The 21,264-nt window shown below is 36.9% G+C and overlaps 1 protein-coding gene across 1 annotated transcript in view; it reads left to right on the top strand.

Annotated features, from left to right (window-relative positions):
- LOC126354909 (uncharacterized) overlaps positions 1-14,514 on the top strand; it is a 131,108-nt gene extending 116,594 nt beyond the window's left edge. Inside the window, exons 4-5 of the mRNA XM_050004980.1 lie at positions 1,361-1,545; positions 14,294-14,514. Coding sequence (XP_049860937.1) covers positions 1,361-1,545; positions 14,294-14,383 — 275 coding nt within the window. The 3' untranslated portion in view covers positions 14,384-14,514. The remainder of the gene's footprint in view (positions 1-1,360; positions 1,546-14,293) is intronic.
- Positions 14,515-21,264: the final 6,750 nt, after the last annotated feature.

Genomic DNA, 21,264 nt, shown 5'->3' with positions numbered 1-21,264 from the left:
TCACTTTCACAAAAGCCACACCCACAAGCTGCTATATGAGCACTGACTTACTGAACACTACTGTGCAGCACACAGGCAGATGATTATTTATCACTGAGCGAGGTGGCGCAGTGGTTAGGACACTGAACTTGCATTCAGGAGGGTGACCTTTCAAACTCATATTCTGCTTGATGTATTAACAGAGTCTCTTTAAGGTTAAATGTTGCTGTATGTCAGGCAACTATCAGGAATCTCCAGTGCCTGAATCTAGATAATTTTTACAACAGAACGCTACTAAGAACTTATGCATATTAATTAGACTTCATCAGAGTAATAAAAAAAATCAGGATTAAAAGAGGAGATAGGCAAGAAGAAATACATGTTACTGGGAAATACCTGAATTATGAACCACATTTTGCTGATGATATCGAGCTGTTCATCTCTGCTGCAGATAGGTTTCAGCAACGGCAAAAGACTGCACTGGAGCAAATTTTAAACCGGACCTTAAACACAGCCTTGATAACACTAAAATGATTCACAATCAACACAAAGAAAGAGAATAGTACAAATTAACAATGAAGTTATTTAACCAGTTGCTGAATTCATGTATTTGGAGCTGCTGAAGACAACAAAGGGATGGACAACAAAAGGAATAGAGAGAAATAAAACTGGCCTGTAATGTTGAAAATTTGAATTACCAGTCTGAACTGTAAAACATGGATTTCTAAAGAAAATTCTCAGCTATTTTAATGCCTTTGATGCAGAATATGGAATCTGAATATGGGATCTTCAGGTTCATAAATTCTGAATATCCTGGTGAGTGAGTGGGGGGAGTTTGCTTTGTTGTCAGCTGAAAGCTCTTTCATAGTAATTCTCCACTGTGAGATAAAATGATGTTTGTAGAGGGTTAATGTATGGTGGAACAATTATGTATTAAGTATATGGCAAATAATCTTCAACCTTTGCATGTATAGATCCTGAAGACACCACAATGACAAATCCTTTCAACATCCTTCAATGAGTGGAAAAGTAAGAAATCATAAAAAATGATATTATAGAAAATACTGTCTGTGACATATATTAAAGTGATTTGCATAGTACAAATATGAATGTAAACTCTGGAGACTATTGCAACCTATCCTTTCATTGTGTAATAGTAATTTAACTACGCCAAATGTTCATCATTGTTTATGGGTATATAGAAAGGACCCCCCCCCCCCCCCAAAAAAAAAAAAAAAAAAGCTGATACTTCAGACACTGTTACTCATTAAGCTAAACTGTTACATTATGATCTTTAATTTTCTTTAAAATCTGTTTGTGGAAATATATTTTTTCATTATTCTCAACACTAATCAGGAAAACTGCCCTATTTTTCTTTTAGGTTACTTGTCATTCAATGATTTCTTGTTGTTTGTTACAATTAAGATGTCTGAGACTGATCCAAAAGATGAAATTTTACGAGCTTTCCATCTGTTTAATGATGATGAAACTGGAAAAGTTTCTTTAAATAATCTGAAAAGGGTTGCTAATGAACTTAAGGAAGATGTTACAGAACAAGAACTTCAGGTAAAATAATTATATTACAAAACCAAAAGTGAATTAAAAGTATATACATTTTAATTTTTTATTCAACGATTTATCTGATTATATTTGTTGTAAACATACATCATTCTTATGGAACACAGATAAATATTGTTCTGTGATTTAAAAAAAAAAATACTGTGGCCATATAGAGATTAGATAAGCAGTAGGAAGCAAATGGTAGCCATTCCATACATCTGAGGAAGGATCAGCTTTTTTCTAAGTAGTATTTTTCATGATAGCTTTACCATGTAAAATTTAGCTTGAATAAGAACAAATGGCAGTTCATTATGATGCAATTTCTAACAGCTGCTTCAGATTGTTAATGAATATCTTGACTTTTCTACAAGGGTGGTTTGAAACGTTCTCAGAACAGAATACAAAAAAAGTAGTTACATCACTGAAACTTTTTTTTCAATATAGTCTCCTTGTAGATTAATGCACTTGGCCCAACAATATTCCAGTGCCTTGATTCCGTCTCAAAAATGAGTTTCCTCAAGACCTGCAAAGTAGTTGTCAATTCTAGCTATCAATTCTTTGTTTGAAGTGAATCTTCGCCCACCAAGAAAAATTTTCTGGTTTGGGAAAAGATGGAACTCTTACAGAGCCATATAAGGTGAATAAGGCCAGTGTGGCAACAATTTATATCTTAGTTCATGTAATTTTGCCATGATGACAGCGCATGTGTGTGGGTGCACATTGTCTTGATGGAAGATGACTTTCTTCCTTGCTAAACCTGGCCTTTTTTTGCATATCTTGTGTTTCAATTTGTCCAGGTGGTTAGCATAGTATTCTCCAGTAATTGTTTGCCCAGTGGGGTGATAATCTACAAAAGAATCCCCTTCACATCCCAGAACACTGATGCCATGACCTTTCCCAATGAAGGAATTGTCTTTGCTTCCTTTGGTGGTGGAGAATCAGCTTGTTTCCACTGTTTTGACTGTTGTTTTGTGTCTGAGGTATAGTAGTGCACCAACATTTCATTTGTGGTCACAAACCGGCTCAAAAAATCTTGTTTGTTTCTCCTAAAATGGGCCAAACGTTGTTCCGGTATGTCCATTCTAATGCACTTTTGATCCAGTGTCAAGAGTTGTGGCACCCACCTCGAAGATAATTTTTTTATTTCTAATTCTTCAGTTAAAATGTGATATACCCTTTAAGATGACATCTGGCAAGCGTGAGCAATTTCATGCACTTTCAATCGGTGACCCTCCATGACTATTTTGTGAACTTCTGCAATGATTTCTGGAGTAGTGACAAATCTTGGCCTTGGCTGATCATCATCTAAGCTCTCCCAACCAAAATTAAATTCATTTGTTCTCTTTGGCACAGTTGAATATGAAGGAGCAGAGTCCCCCAGTGTATTCTGGAAACCAGCATGAATGCCCTTTACTTCCACATCTTTCTTTACGAAGTACTTAATCACTGCTTGAATCTCAATTTTTTCCATCTTCACAAATCACTATGTGGGAACAAAAACAGAGCCATATCACTGCCATAGCTCTATTCCAAGAGCACTGATGTGGCTTGTGTTTACAGGCAACAGTCCAATGAATATTACATGAACAACTCATTGCGGTAGTGCTGACCTCTCGTGGTCATTCTGAAACCTTTTCAAACTATCATCATAGGTTCCTGGGAGTTCTTATTTGTTGGGTCATCAAAAAATGATGAATGAAGAATGGTTACTTGACACTGAATAATCAAACTTCAAAACATTAAGCTGATAAGATTTTTTTTTTTTTTTTGTATTGAGTTAATGTTAAAGGGGTGGGAAGGGAAGTGATTTTTATTTTGTCACGTTTGATTACATTACATGCAAGTGTGTGCTTGTAAAATAGAACACGTCAACTTAACCTAATATCTTAAAACATTTTGCCTACATATTACAATATAAAACCTCAAATTGGCAACAATGGTAGAATGTTTCATACATTTTGCTCTCAATTAATATTTAGGTGCCAAAGATATTTACATACAACATACTACAATATTTTCTAGTGTTTACAGTACATACATACAAATAATAATAGCATTCATCATTCTTTACACATATACTCTTGTACACTACAAAACTGTTTTTCCCTTAAGTAATGTTTTAGAAGTTTCTGGAATGTCTTTTCACTCATACTTTCCTGTAGTCCCTTAAGAAGCTGTTTTACCAGATGTACACCATAATATCAAGAACCTTTTTGGTAACAGTCTGTAGGTGTACCTTACTTCTCAGCTGGCCTTTATTTCTTATTTTACATGAATGGACATTGCATTTTTTCTAGTAATGCATTGCCTTTGATCAATAAAATTATTGTTCTGTATATGTACATGGATGGAAATGATAGTATTTTAAGATTATAGAAGGCAGTTCTGTACGAATACATTCATTTTTTTATTCAAGATGGTCCTAATAGTCTTTCCTTGCAGCACTTTTTTTTAGTGTTGCTGCTGGAGTTTTCAGTTTTCCCAAACAGTAATTCTACATTGTAAGTATGGTTCAGATAGAGCATAGTACACTGTGCTGAGAAGTTTTTTGTTAGCTTAATGTGCAAGCTGTTTGATAATAAATATTATGGTACTTCATTCACAACACACAATGTGTATATGTTGTTTCCATTGGAGCTTATTGTCAACTGTACTTTCCAAACAATTTGTAGAGGTAACTTCTTCCAGTCTTGTTTCATGTATGAATGAATGCCACAAATATTGTCTTTTTTTTAGATTTATGATTAAGTCATTTTGTATGAGCCACTGTACAGTGATATTGCTCACATAAAGGTGCTTCTTTCCTGTGTTTGCACATTCTCTTCTACATTCACTAATGTCATTTCATCAGCATACAGTATTTTTTTTTATCCTTCCCACTGACTTCAATATTGTTTACGAATAGGCTGAACAGAAGTGAATCAAGTATAGATCCTTGAGGTGCGCTGTACTTATCCTTGATTTCAGAGATGCATCTGGAATCTGTTGTCACATAATGTGTCTTGTTATTCTCATGTGATTTTGTCCACTGCACTGCATGTGAACATATGCCATAGATTTTAAGTTATTCAGTTAGTGCTGTATGGTTGATAGTGTCAAAAGCTATAGACAAATCCAGAAATATAGCAGATACAGAGTTTCTCTTATCTAATGCATCTACAACAGATTATAGTAGACTTGAGGCTGCAGTTTGAGTACATTTCCCTTTTTGGAAACCATGTTGTGCTGTAATCAGAGAACTATGTTCCTCTAGGAATGCAGTCATCCTACTGTGCATGAGCATCTCTTTTTGAGAAATGAGAGATTAAAGATTTTGTCTATAGTTATTTGGGTTGTTTTTGTCACTCTTTCTCTGAAAGAGGTTCTATTATTGCTTTGTTCACATGCTTCATTAGAGAATTTGATATATCGTAATTTCCTGCAGGCTTCTTTGATTTTAATATCTGAATTATTTTTATGATTTCTGTTTTTATCAATGGTTCCAGGAACACTCAGTGGGATGGTTGCCCAAGTGTTCTAGGATGCTTTGATCCCTGCTGATATTTTCCCCCCTTTAAATTTTGTACAGCTTTTATAAAATTGTTGTTGAGCATATCACTTATTTTTGTTCCAACTGTAACTACATTATTCTCAGTTCTCATTGACTTAACACAATTTCTGTTATTTACACTATTTTGGACTCCATTTTTCAGCATTGATTATGTCCCACATTGTTTTACTTTTATTATTTGTATTTGCTATGGCTTGTTTTCTGAACTGTCTTGTGCTTCTCTTATTAACTGCCTATACTTATTCTGATACTGTGTATATTCCCTGCCTTCAGTAATCCATAGCCTATTGTGACCTTGAATTTTCTGACACGTCATTTTGGGGAACACTGTGTAAAATGGTGCATTAGTGAGTTAAGAAATGCAACATACTTCTCATTGTGCTTGGTGCTTGCAATGTTGCAGTTGAATCTTCTTTCCTTGGTGTTATTTTAAAATTGTTCAGTTTTCCAGATTGATAATCCTCTGAGTTCATCAGTCCCCTAAGACTTAGAACTACTTAAACCGAACTAACCTAAGGACGCCTTGTAGATTTCCTTAAAGACTCTCCCAATAAGAACTTATTTGAGTTAGTAACACTATCAGTCTACTTAATTCACACTGCAAAGTTCCCCACTAGGGTAGCCAACTGCTTACAAACAGCCATTGATAATATCTTTATAGAAAAGTCCAATGAACAAAATTATATTACAAAACCAATAGTCAATGGCCTCTCAGATCATGACATGCAGTTCCTTCTGTTAAATGTTAACACTGAACAGGATATAAAATCTGTTAAATCTGAGCTCAAGAGTGTAATCAATAAGCCAGAAATTGATTATTTTAGGACACTCCTCAGAGACATTCACTGGACTGATGTTTACAGTGCTCATGGCATGAATGAAAAATATAACACTTTTGCTAATAAAGTGCTTACCTTATTCAAACACTGTTTTCCCCAAAAACTTACCAAGGTTAGAGCAAAGCCTACAAAGAAGCCATGGATTACTCAAGGAATAGGGGTATGTTGTAAAACAAAAAGAAAACTGTATCTGTCAATCCGAAACAGTTCTGATGTTGATGCTATAGCACATTACAAGAAATACTGCAAAATATTCAAGACTGTAATACGGACATCAAAGCAAATATATTACAAGGAAAAGATAGTCATATCAGATAAAAAGTAAAGACAATGTGGGATATAGTGAAGGAGGAGACCAGTAGAACCAGACATGAAGAGGGACAAATAGCATTAAGAGTAAATGGCACATTGGTGACAGATGTGTATAGTGTTCCAGAACTTTTCAACAAACATTTCATAACTATTACTGAAAAGACGGAGTTGTCAGGTTCTGTAGATGCTGCTGTGAAATACCTCAGATCAGACATTTCAAGTAGCTTCCCTAATATGAATTTGAGCCTCACTACCCCAGCAGAAATAATGTCCATCATAAAATCTTTAAAATCAAAAACATCTAGTGGGTATGATGAAATATCAACAAAGCTAATTAAAGAATGTGATTCTGATTTAAGTAACATATTAAGCTATCTGTGTAACCAGTTGTTTATCAGTGGAATATTTCCTGAATGGTTAAAATATGCTGAAGTTAAGCCTCTGTTTAAGAAGGGAGATAAAGGAATAGCATCAAATTTCCATCCAATTTCACTTTTGCCAGCCATTCTCAAAAATTTTAGAAAAAGTAATGTACAATCAGCTTTATAACCATCTTATCTATCTCAAATAACATACTGTCAAAGTCACAGTTTGGATTTCTATAGGGTTCTGATATTCAGAAGGCTATCTACACTTACAGTGAAAATGTGCTAAATTCATTAGATAAAAAATTGCAGACAACTGGTATGTTTTGTGATCTGTCAAAGACATTTGACTGTGTAAATCACAATATCCTTTTAAGTAAATTAGAGTATTATAGTGTAACAGGAAATGCTGAAAAATGGTTCAAATCTTATATCTCTGGCAGGAAACAAAGGGTGTTATTAGGAAAGAGACATGTATCAAGCTATCACGCATCATCCAACTGGGAACTGATTATATGTGGGGTTCCACAAGGTTCCATTTTAGAGCCCTTGCTTTTTCTTGTGCATATCAATGACCTTTCATCAGTAATATTACCAGATGCCAAGTTCATTTTGTTTGCCGATGATACAAACATTACAATAAATAGCAAATCAAGTGTAGTCCTAGAAAGATCAGCTAATAAAATATTTGTGGACATTAATCACTGGTTCCTAGCCAATTCCTTGTGACTAAACTTTGAAAAAATGCACTACATGCAGTTCAGAACTTGTAAAAGGTGTCCCATGAGTATATACTTAACATATTATAACAAGCAGCATTAAATTCTTGGGGTTACAGCTTGATAATAAATTCAATAAATAGTAAATTCAACTGAGAAAAGCAGACCACAGAACTGCTGAAGTGTCTTAACAAATCTCTGTTTGCAATGCGAATTGTGTCAGACATAGGGGATATAAAAATGAAAAAGCTGGCATACTGTACTTACTTTCATTCCATAACGTCATATGGGATTATTTTTTGGGGTAACTCGTCAAGCCAAGCTAAAGTTTTCCAGGCACAAAAACGTGCAGTAAGAGTTATATGTGGTGTGAACTCAAGAACATCCTGCAGAAGCCTGTTTAGGGAACTAGGGATACTAGGCCAACTCCTTCAACTCCAGTGATGAATTTCTCAGTAGAACCAACTGATTTGTGTATATATATATATATAACTTCAGCACAATTTCAGTGCAGTAATGTGTTCATTGTAAATAAGTGTGTGTGTGTGTGTGTGTGTGTGTGTGTGTGTGTGTGTGTGTGTGTGTGTGTGTGTGTGTCTGTAAGTACAATCTAAGTTCTGCACCATTTCAGTGCAGTAATGTGTTCATTGTAAATAAGTATTACATGTTTACTATCTTATAAATAAATAAAAACACTTTTTTATTTTAAATTCAGTGCATTAGTATTTGTAAAATGATTCTATCATATAGTGTTCATTAAAAAATGATGATCATTCCACTTGGGACCCATGGAATGGTACATTAGCTTATTTGTTTGAGTTGTAAATATTTGTAATGTATTGTTGTTTTTCTGACATGTTTTACATCCTGGAGGATTTCCTCACTATGGATCAATTTGAATGAAAGTAAATCTAATCTAACAACACACATCCATGCCCGAGGCATGATTCGAACCTGCAACCGTAGCAGCAGCAAGGTTCCGGATTGAAGCGCCTAGAATTGCTCAGCCACAGCGGCCGGCTCCTGTTTTTGAAATTACAAAACATTAATCCACAATGATCAAACATTGCTGTTGCAGAACTTCTGCTTCACATTTACTACTTTCTTTGTTAGTGAAATGCTATTGATGATGCTCTGACTCTGATCAGTTACTGTCATAGGTACATTTATTATTGTTATTATTATTATTATTATTACTATTATTATTATTATTATTATTAGTAGTAGTAGTAGTATTTCCCTCTTCATAGACAACTGTCTGCAGCTGTTAGATAATTTGAAGAGAGAAAAAAAAAGGAAAGCATATTTGTGCTATCAGATGCACAATTGTAAGTGTCTTCTCTATCATTTTCAATTATTGCAATCACCTTCGTGGGAGAAAAGCAGTATGCACAAATTAACCGAACATACATTTTCGTCATTTTTGGACCAACAAAGTGTAGAACATACATGACTGCCATAACATTTTGTCTTAATACAGTCCATATAAACATGCTGTGTCTTGACACAATAGCTGTAGTGCACACTTTTTACACGGAATTATCTGTCTAGTTTCAAAGTTTAAAATAGTGTGTCATTCCCTGCATCACTAATACTTCTTACTTTTATTTCCTTTTGTCACCCTAATTCTCCTGATGGGCAAGTAGAAACTTCTATAAAAGGCATTCTTAATAGTCATATGTAAATATCATTCTTCATAGAGATGAACAACAATGACATAGACGATACTTCTCATTCAGTTATGAATGTTTTGGTTCGGCTAAACGAGTGAATGGCTAAGGACTTATTTCATAAAGTATTTCAGTAAACTGAGAGGAAATAGTAACAAATGTAGGGTATACAAGGAAGGCATTGAATGTACTACCCATACTATGCAATGACTGAAAACCATATTTTGTTTAAAGGTAGTCTGCAGCCTGCTTGTCTGATACATGTAACTGAAAGTTACCACAGTTGGAACATGTTGTATTTTGCTAAGAAAAAATTATTATTGTAGTTATTGCTCCCCTCTACAGATGCCATTCACACTTTACTGAACATGAGTGATTAAATGTAATGAGAGATTTTTAAAGACTGTACTAAAGACTACAAAATTTGCTGACACTTAGTGATTTAGTGGAAATACTGCTGATATGGAGATTAAAATGGGAATTAAGAGTATCATGAATCAAACATAAACCGAGGTGACAAGTCATGTGATAGCGATGTGCACATACACAGATGGCAGTAGTACCATGTACACAAGATATGAAAGGGCAGTGCATTGGCAGAGCTGTCATTTGTACTCAGGTGATTTATGTGGAAAGGTCCCCCGACACGATTATAGCAGCACAGCAGGAATTAACAGGCTATGAACGTGGAGTGGTAGTTGGAGCTAGAAGCATGGAACATTCCCTTTAGGAAATAATTAGGGAATTCAATATTCTCAGATCCAAAGTGTCAAGATTGTGCCGATAATACCAAAATTTTAGGCATTACCCCTCACCACAGACAACACTGTGGCCAATGGCCTTCACTTAGCGACCAAGAGCAGTGATGTTTGCATAGAGTTGTCAGTGTTAACAGACAAGCAGCAGTGTGTGAAATTACCACAGAAATCAATGTGGGACCTATGACAAATGTACCTGTTAGGACAGTGTGACAAAATTTGGCATTAATGGGCTATGGCAGCAGATGATCGATGCAAATGCCTTTGCTACCAGCACAACATTGGCTGCAGAACTTCTCCTGGGCTCGTGACCATATTGGTTGGACCATTAATGAATGGAAAATTGTGGCCTGGTCAGATGACTCCTGATTTCAGTTGGTAAGAGAAGAGCTGATGGTAGGGTTCGAATGTGACTCAGACCTGATGAAGTCATGGACCCAAGTTGTCAACAAGGACTGTGCAAGCTGGTGGTGGCTCCATAATGGTGTGGGCTGTGTGTACATGACATGGACTGGGTCCTCTGGTGCATCTGAACTACTTGGAGACCATTTGCAGCCATTCATGGACTTCATGTTCTCAAACAACAATGGAATTTTTATGAATGACAATATGCCATGTCACTGGGCCACGACTGTTTGCGATTCGTTTGAAGAACGTTCTGGAAAACCCAACATGAATCCTACGAACATTTATGGGATGTAATCAAGAGGTCAGTTTGTGGACAAAATCCTGCACTGGCAACACTTTTGCAATTATGGACAACTATAGAGACAGCATGGCTCACTATTTCAGTAGGGACTTCCAACAACTTGTTGAGTCTATGCCATGTTAAGTCTCTGCACTATGCCAGGCAAAAGGTCCGACATGATATTGGGAGGTATCCCATGACTTTTGTCACTTCAGTGTAAATGTTGACCTTTAGACATTTGGAAATATTAGACCATAATAAATTGTATACAGATTAGCCAGTATATTGTAATCATTCACTTGGCAGTGTGTTCACTTCCCTTTGGAGCATAAAATGGCTGCACTTCATAATGCCATTGGTTATACAAAAAGATGGCATATGAGCTGAGACAGATTTCACCCAGTGTTCCTGTACATGTCACACAATCCCTGTAGATTATACACTCTGGCTTGGGGGTTCTGAGGTGGTGCTCAGTGATGCCCTAGATACGTCTGTCAGGTATAATGCCTGGGACAATAAGTTCAATGCTCTTAAAGTACCTACAGTATTAATTTTTGCCTTGTGGTGTGAAAACTGTCCTGCTAGAATGTGCCATTATTCCAGGCCAAAAATAAATATATACTTAGTCAACAACTCATAGCACCATCTGTAACAATCACCAACCTCCAGAGAATAACACTGTTACCAATTGTCAGTGTATGTAGCATGGTTATTGTGTGACACAGGCATTCTTTTAGTATATAGGAACCAAACAAAATTATCCCTGGCCTGGCCCGACAGTCAAAAACATAAAGAAATAAGGTCTACTTGCCCAGTAGATGTAGAGACAGTAACACAGGCAAAAATGCTTACTCTTCTTTCTTTCTTACTTTCTTCAGTTCATTTTCTCTTGCTTATATTCAACTAAAAATACATGTGCTTGGATTTTCTCTAATAAAAAGAAAAAAATTAAAAAATGTGCTTCATATCCTAGCATCATTAGTAAATAAAGCAGAGTCCTGCTAATCCAAACCCCGGTAATCTGAACGTTCGGTTAATTGGAACATGAAAAATGCTAGTCTAAGAATGGAAAACTGTGTGGTAAACTGCTGTACATACACACTATTTTAATTTATACAGTACAGTAAACATGTATCAGAAAAATTGGCAGGAAAACATTAGGTTTAAACAATGCACAACAATGAAAGAAAAGCTGTCAAACTTACTAAAATACAGTGGACATTTTATCCCTACTTTTTAGATGACAAAAACTCAGTCTTTTTTTTTTTTTTTTTGGCATAATGAAGACAGTCTGTTATATGATGCATAGTTTCGCCATCGTCTCATAAACATCAAATCAGCAGGTGCAGCAGTGGGCTGTTGCTCCAAATAACGTGGCGCGAGGTCAAGATCTTCTGCTGCATCACTGTGTGGCACCAGGTCTCCTTTGTCACTTTCAGGCTCATTGTCCTTCCATCACAGCAGCCCACTTCTTCCTGGTCTTGAGTCACAGCAGCAACTAAATCAACGTCAGTAAGGTTCTGCACACATACCCCATCCACTGCCATCCACTCGTCTAGTCTCCTTCACTAGCTTCTTCACATCCAGGGATTGTCTGTATCATTTGTAATAGATTTTCCTCTTCATTTTCAACTAGGTTGTCCTGAAATTCAAGAGACGTCCACAGTTTTCTCTATGATTTTCTCAGAGTATTTTCTGAAATATTCTGCCATGCCTTAGCGGCCCTATAAACAACATCCTTCACATTGGTCTTATTTATTTTGCCCACTAAAGGAATGCTATCATCTTTGATCAGCATTCTTAAAAATTGTTTCCGTAAATCAGTTTTAATGTTTGCAGTATGCCTTGGTCCATCGGCTGTAGAAGTGGTATAACATTTGGTGGCAAAAACTTCACCACAATTTCTCCATCACACACTTCCTCAGTGCTGGGGTAAGACGGCGCGTTAGCAATCAAAAGGATTGCATGGGGAGACAGATGATTTTCCTTAGAAAACCATCAAACAGAGGGAACAAACTGACTGTGAAACCATTCTTTGAACAGCTTACCACCCATCCATCCATGCTTTTTTCTGGTTGCGATAATATATGGGCAGGGACTTCATGTTGCAGTTTTTAAAAGCTCTGGGCATAGCAGATTTGAAGATCAGCATTAAAGTGAGCTTGTGATTACCAGCAGCGTTTCTGCGCATTAATAAAGTCACACGATCTTTGCACATTTTAAAACCAGGAGCATGGTCTTCTGACCAAAAATTAATGCCAGTCTTGTCAGTTTTATAAATTTGTTGGGGAGAATATTTTCCCTCTCTTCTCATATTTTCAAACTAACCCAAGTATTCCTTTGCTGCATCACGGTCAGACAAAAGCTTCTCTCCAGTAATTGTTAGCTGATGGATTCCATGACTTTTTTTAATCTGTCCAGCCAACCCGTACTCACACTACAAAACTCATCACCATTCATTAACTTGTTCAGGTAAACAGCCTTCTCCTGAACCAGTGCTCCACTCAAAAGAGTTCTGCTTTCTCTTTCCTACATAAACCAAAGGAAAAGTGCTTCATCCATTTTATCGTACTGGAACTGTTTCAAAGTCTGCCGAATTTTGAGTGTTTTTCCCAAAGACATTGCACAGCACTGTTCAAGCTTCATTCGGTTCTTCTTCCAATCACAAATGGTTGCTTTACAAACATCCAGTTCTGTTGCCAGTTTAGATACATTCTCACCATTGTCTATCCGCTTCAAAGCATTCCGTTTTTCTTTGAAAGTTAACGTTGTAGGTTTACATTTACTCATGATGAAAATACGTACACCACTAAACCTGAACGAACACAGTACAACTGTTACGCATGCCAGCGATTGATAACTAACATAACAAAGCACTTTGCGAGCCAACTGGCAGTGCACTGACCTCAAACACTACAAAGGTCTCAACAGTGCACAACAACAAGGGCAGGGAGTGGGAGTGAGCTATTGTTCCCACACTTGTTCCCATTTCTTAGCATGGTGTGCCTACTTATCTGCTTGGTATACTTCATGCTAGAAACTCGGCACGGTAATTACGGCTAATCCGAACAAATCTGTAATCCAGACAAGGTCCGGTCCCAATTAGTTTGGATTAACGGGACTTTATGTGCTACAATTTTTCAAAACTCAGCGAACGGCTTTGATATATCTTTTATGTACGACAAAAACAGATGTGACCTATACATCAATTATTAAGGGAAATATGACAAAAGAGCTGTTTCTTGACTCTTGGTTTAGTGTCAGTTCCTTCAGTGCAGGCACCACTATTATTTGAAAAGTAGCCATTACAGTTTTTTTTTGTACGTCATGTGTGCTAGTAAAACTGAAGAACTAAATTCTGCTTTCCTGTTAAATTTTAAAAATCATACTGGATTTATATGTTCCCAACTTCAATTATGCCTACAACATTACGCCAAGTGAACACACCCATTGTAACTACTGTTTATGGCTGGATACATCTCAGGCAGCACAAAATTAATACAATTTAATTCTATCATGGAATAATTGCCTCCATCTTCTAAGACATTTTTTTAAACACCAGTTTAAAACTAAATTGTAGAGAGAAAGCTTCTTGCTTAAATTATTCAGTTTGTACTCTTGACCATCTATTCCTCTTAGAGAAATAAATGAGTATCTTTACATTATCTCTTGATATAAGAGTAGGACAACAACAGTTTATTATGTATCAGAGCACTGTAACTAATCCTACAAATTAACTGCTGTTTCGTTTGAAAACAAGAGCCCAAAAATGTAATGTACACATATATATTTACTAATTGAAAGTGTTTCAATGCAACTTTTCACATAGTTGTAATACCTGCATTTTTTTCAGGAAATGATTGATGAAGCAGACTTAGATGGAGATGGAGAAGTAAACCAGGAAGAATTTCTACGAATTATGAAGAGGACAAGTTTAGAATGAGAAAAAATGCATTGACTAGCAGTGCTATTTCATAAAAAATTGCTTATTTGTTTAAATGTAATGTTTTTGAGCTGTGTAATGGGTAATTAAGTTCTTTCATGAAGCTATTAGTATCTTAATTTCTCCTGTAATAGTTGAAGCTCATTGTTGAATAATGTTAAATGCTTTAACTGTTACTACTGATGGTTTTGGGCAGAATTATGCTATTACCAGAAAGACATAGAAAAAAACCTTTAGTAATAGACACAGAAGACTGACAGGTGATACTTTCAAGACCATGAATCTGCTTTTCAGGCAAGAGAAGGTCTTACTTATCCCCAATCTTTGTGGTCTTTTGCTGGATAAGTGAACCAGTGACTTAAACACACACTACCTATGCCAAGTTTTGAGAGTGGCGTGTGTGCGTCTATCATCAGCCACAGCCAAAATAAAATTCTTTTGAAGCAATCCTAGAGTGTGATGTCCACCTGTAAAAACACCTTAATTTATATAATAAAGGAACTATAACTCATTATCTTAACAAAACGTTTCAGACATCGAACTACAAATACCTGTTCAGTAGCACGTAGCATCTCCTTTGCTGCTGATCATGACAGCAAAGCTTATTTGTATAGACTCCACAAGAGACTGAAAGTGTTTGCATCTCCAGTGACTAGCAACAACTCATGAAGGTTGGTCAGGCCTTAGTCCCAGTTGTACTCAGCTCACTCGACAGCATCCCAGATGGGGACCACCTGTAACGAGTGGACGTAACTGTGCCCACTTTCCACCCTCCTCTCTCCCCAAAATGTCATTCATTCTAAACTTTAAACAATGCAAATTATTAATATTTGCAGTTTCGCCACTCTCAATTATTTGTTCAAATAACTTAGGAGAATATAGCCAGGTAATGAATGACCTTAAAAACAGCCAAAATTTCCACAGGAGAAAAAACAATCACTTCCAACCCACAAGTGATCCTATGAATAACTTTGCATGGCAAATAAAACAGCCAAAATTTCCACAGGAGAAAAAACAATCACTTCCAAGCCACAAGTGATCCTATGAATCACTTTGCATGGCAAAATTTGTATATTCATGGGCAGATACAAATTCAGCACTCACCACAGTAGTACAAGTTCATGTGCCAACTACATCTGCAGATGATGAAGAGATTGGAAGAATGTATGATTCAATAACAGAAATTATTCAGGTAGTTATGGGAGAGGAAAATGTAATTGTGGTAGGGGAGTGGATTCAATAGTACGGAAAGGAAAACAAAAGTAGGACAATACTGACTGGGGAAACGTCATGAAGCTTTCCACCAAAAGCCTTAGTCCCACCGAAGTATCAGCCCTTGCCAAAGGAACGAAGGACAAGCTGCCTGGTAGAATTTTGTGCAGAGCATAATTTAATTGTTGCTGACACTTGGTTTAAGAATCATGAAAGATAGTTGTGTCTATGGAAGGGACTGGATGGCATTAGAAGGTTTCAGATTGAAAATTTAATGTTAGAACAGAGATTTCAGAATCAGATTTTAATGTAATACATTTTCAGTGGAAGATGTGTGGATCCTGGCCATAATTTGTTGGCTACAAACTGTAAATTAAAACAAGAAAATGCAAACGGTAGGAGATTAAGAAGATGGGACCTGGATCAATTGAAGCAACCAAAGGCTCTTGACAGTTTCAGAGGAAGCATAAGGCTCGCTGGACTGAAATGGGAAAGAAATTCAATATAAGACAAATTGGTAACTCTGAGAGATGAAATAGAGAAGGCAGCAGAGGACCAAATAGGTAAAAAGACAAGCCCTAGAAGAAATCTTTGGATAACACAGGAGATAGTGAATGTAACTGACAAAAGGAGGGAGGGGGGGGGGGGCACACATTCTGCAAATGCAGCAGGCAAAAGGGAATATGGATGTCTAAGATATGAGATTGACAGAAAGTGCAGAATGGCTAAGCAGGAAGGCTAGAGCACAAATATAAGACTACAGAAGCATGTGTAACTAGGGAAAGATAGATACTGCCTATAGCAAAATTGAAGAGACCTTTGGAGAAAAGAGATGCAGCTGTAGGAATATCAACTCAGATGCCTATGAGGGGAAGTGGGGAATAGCCTCATAGACAACAAATCCTGCCTTGCAGGCCTACTACGTTTACCACACCTTCAGAAACTCCCTGCCCCACCACAATGCAGAATCGAGAACCTAAACATACCTGAAATACAGTCATGAACCTTTCCTCCAAATGTCTTAGTCTTACAGAAGTATCAATCCTTTGTAAAAGCCTTACTTATTGCCCCACTCCCAAATTCAGTCATGCTGGACATGTTAAATGTCTTCTCTCCTTGTCCTGCTCCCCATAGTGGAAACACTTTTTTGCCACCAACCTTACCAATCAAGACTCAACCCATAGCTAATGTTGAACTATGTATGACTCAGTTCACTTTTCCATTCAACTGTGATCCACCCCCACTACCCACAAATCACCACCTATTAACGTTCCACAATTTGTATCCCTCATTCCATGCCTCACCGTCACTCCCCAAATCCCTCCACACGGAAACCCACATTACATCCATAGAAATAACCACAATCCACCACTTAAAAACTGACCCTGACCTTTTAATGCTACATGCTGACAATGGTGAATCACAGAGATTACCTGGCAGAGGGATTCTGCCAGCTGTCAGACTCATCTACCTACAAACCCCATTCCAGAAATCCAACAGGATCTCCAGTCTCTCCTCAAATCCTTAGGCCCACCCAAAAACCTCTCCCCTGGGTCTCTCTCTCTCTCTCTCTCTCTCTCTCTCTCTCTCTCTCTCTCTCTCTCTCTCCCTCTACCACTCCTTACACTCCTACCTTCTACATGCTTCTTAAGTCCACAAACACAACTTCACAGGACACCCCACTGTGGCTGGTTTCTGTGCCCCCACTGAGAGAATCTCTGATCTTCTCCACCAACACCTTCAGATTATTACCTTTAACCTATCCTCCTATAAATAAGACACAATTGTTTTACCCACTGACTCTCCATAGCTCATATTCCTTTACCACACGGTGCCCTGCTCGTCACTACCGATGCGACCTGCCTCTACATTACATTATTTTTGAATTGAGATGGGTTATTAACAACAAATTTCATAAGTGAATATATGTATTGCGAAGGTACTGTGAATAGCCAGAGTTCCTTAAATAAATGTCTGCAAGGTGATCTTGGGTGGGCTCTAGCTATTATCCTGATTACATGCTTTTGTGCAATGAATACTTTTTCTCTTAATAATGAATTACCCCAAAATATGATGCCATATGAAAACAGCGAATGAAAATAGGCATAGTAGCCCAAGTTACTGATACGTTTATCGCCAAAATTTGCAATAACCCTTATAGCATAAGTATCTGAACCTAACAGTTTCTGCAGATCATCAATGTGTTTCTTCCAATTCAATTTTTCATCAATGTACACACCAAGAAATTTTGAATATTCTGCCTTAGCAACATACATCCATTCAGAGTCTATATTTATCGATAGTGTTATGCCATTTACTGTACAGAATGGTATGAACTGTGTTTTCACAAAATTTAGTGGGAGTCCATTTGCAGAGAACCACTTAATAATTTTGTGAAAGACATTATTTATAATTTCCTCAGCTGATTCTTTTTGTTAGGTGTGATTACTATACTTGTATCATCAGCAAAAAGAACAAGGTTTGCACCTTCCTGAATATAAAGCAGCAAGTCATCAATACACATTAAGAACAATAAGGGACCCAAGAGTGAACGCTGTGGCACACCATACTTGATACCTCCCCATTTAGAGGATTCTGCTGATTTTTGCAGACTATCTGTATTGTTAATTTCACCTTTCTGCATTCTTCCAATTAAATATGAATTAAACCATTTGTGCACTGTCCCACGCATACCGCAATAATGAAGCTTATGTAGAAGAATTTCATCAATCACATAGTCAAAAGCCTTTGAGAAATCACAATATATCCCAATGGGTGACATTCAGTTAGTCAGAGAATTTAATATTTCATCAGTAAAAGCATGTCTAGCATTTTCTGTTGGAAAGCCTTTCTGAAAACCAAAGTGACATTTCGTTCGTACTTCATTTTTACGGATATTTGATGCTGCTCTTGAATACATTACTCTTGGTGAGTAGTGCTGTATCACTGAAACTTAACATTTTTTAAATACACAAGTATAAATATGACATCCACCGAATGCGACACATTAGCTTTCGAAACAATGAAATTAAGTTGGTGGCCGAGTGATTCACCACTGTCAGCCAATCACAGAGTACAGAGTGCATAGACGTGTGTGTGTGTGTGTGTGTGTGTGTGTGTGTGTGTGGAGGGAAGAGGGGAGTTGTTAGTCTGGGACAAAAGAGCAAAGCTTAAACTACTGTGACTGAAGCAATGATGCCTATTATTGTTGTGAGAAATATTTGGCCTTTTTTTCTGAATATGTCTCATTTCCATATTGATATTTCTGGCGGTATGGTTAAGTTTGTACATAATAGCACAGCTTAAATGGGGGGCAGTGAAACAATGACATTTATATTCTCCATTCTCACAAATAGTTGACTGTTTTTTCTAAAAAGGTCACAATTTCAGGGAATGCAGTTAACCTTTTTTTCATCTGTGCCCCCCTCCCCAAATGTGTTGTGACTGCTAAGGGTGTGATTAGGTTGACACACAAGAGCACAGCTTGAATCGCCATGAAATACCTAGTTGTGGTAATGGATTGATCTGTTGTTTTGTTTAGCAAAAGGTTAGAAGGAAACGGTTTGGTTGTGAGTTGGCAAAGCCAGTGAATGTGAAAGCAAAAATATTATTGTGGTGACAGACTTACCTGTAGCCTGGGGTGCAGCAATGAAATGTGTGCTCTTTCTTGTCATGATTTGGATAATTTCTTGAATATGTTGCACTTTCTGAGGTTGTGGATAGGCAGGAAATGAGGGCACAGCTTCAATTGGTAGTGAAAATGCTTATTACAACTTAGATCACAAATTTTCTGTTTCACAAAATGATCAATTTTTAAGCACAGTTATAGTTTTTTGTGGCTAGTTCATACCATATCTTTCGTGCTCCCTCTGCACAATTTTACACTTCTAAACACTTAAATGCTGAATTGAGTGCTATGCTGTATTGTGAAATCTGTATCATTTGCCTAGCCATATTTCAGTCTTTAAAATTGGTGATGTAGATGTTTCCTGGGAAAGGTAGCTGTCTATACAATGAGTGAAGCTACATTATGATGGTGCACAACTTTTTGCAAGGCTTGTGGATTGCTGGAAATACCACGTTCCAACCAGCTTTTTGCTGAATGAGGATTCATTCTGCTGTTGGTACCAACAGAAGGAATAGAAGGATATTCGCATGGTCAGCGTGCAATGCACATTCAAGAGGAACGCGTGGATCAGTACTTCGACCTGTAATTCACAAGTGACAGTTCAAAAAATTCTCTATCTTATCTGCCATGTCGGTCTCTGTGTGTTATCTAAAGATGGTGAAACTTGTCACAAATGTTGGAATGTGTATGAGTATGGTGACAGACTGGTCCTTCCTTCTGTTGTGAAGTGTGACGCCAGTGGGCAAAAAAAAAAAAAAAAAAAAAAAAAAAAAAAAAAAAAAAAAAAAAAAAAAAAATTAATAATAATAATAATAATAATAATAATAATAATAATAATAATTCACGAGACTTAAGAGCCTGTAAGTTCATTCCATTTCACATCCCTACAAAGTGTTACACCGTGTATTTGTATGAGTTGGCCAGTTCCAAATATTTGTTTTGTGAAGAGCACAATTTTACACTTCGAAATATTTAAAGCAAATTGCTAATCTTTGCACCACTTTGAAAACTTATCAAGTCATGAATGAATACACAGATCCTGTACTTCTTGAAGATGAGACAGGATCCACAGGTGAGGATAGTAATTGAGGTACCTTTGGTACCAGTAACACAGGGACACAACTCTTGGGAGCTCTTCCAATACACCGATTTGCAGCGGCTGCCAATCATTTAACAGTAGTCAGGGCGATTCCCAGCTGCTTATGAATATCAACTATCCCATCCCATGTTTGAGAACAGCATCCACAGTGGGGATGTATTTTGGCTGGTGCAATGTATAACAGTTTAAGCTGCTAAATATCTTTTAATCTGTTGAGCTAAAAACTTACTAATCCCCTATACAGGGCATATATGCGGACAAGGAAAAAAAATTCCTGGATTTCCCGGTTAAAAATACACTTTCTCCCATGTGAAAATACGCTTTTTCTATGTTAAGTGACATTATACTTTTCCTTGGAACTGTAAAACTTATGGTTACGTTTCATACACAGGCGTATAATATCTGGCCCTTTAGAAAATGGAAAAAAAACATGTTTTGGAAAGACGTCTGGTGTACACTACATATTTTTGTATTATGAAAGTATAAATTCAAATTCCACCAAACACCACATGGTTCTTTCCAAAGCATTGGAATCGACATTGCCATGCACTTTTATAAGTCATAGCTCGAGTCACGTGATCTCACCAACCGATGACAATGGATATTTAGAGCATAGGACATGTGATGTAGTCACCCAATAGTAACATCACTGTTAAATAGCACAAACACATATTAGGAGAAGTTAATGGTTTAAATCAATATGCATAGTGCTGATACCAGAAAAGAAAATCTTTCACATATAATATTGGTCTCGAAGATTAATAAGCTACAAGAGAAGCTTAGCTTCCACACGTAATATTGGTCTTTTTCTGCGGCTTACGCTATAAGATACATCACACAAATGTGCCACTAAAATTTCCAATAATGGCATAAATGTCTGGTCTTCTAAGCGGCCAGTACTCAAAGTGTTAGTTTTAAATGAGAGTCAAAACGCTCTGTGTT

The sequence above is a fragment of the Schistocerca gregaria genome, chromosome 3 (genome assembly GCF_023897955.1).
Source record: "Schistocerca gregaria isolate iqSchGreg1 chromosome 3, iqSchGreg1.2, whole genome shotgun sequence".
Lineage (NCBI taxonomy): Eukaryota > Metazoa > Arthropoda > Insecta > Orthoptera > Acrididae > Schistocerca > Schistocerca gregaria.
Note: the sequence above shows the minus strand (reverse complement) of the source record. Positions and strands in the feature narration are given on the sequence as shown.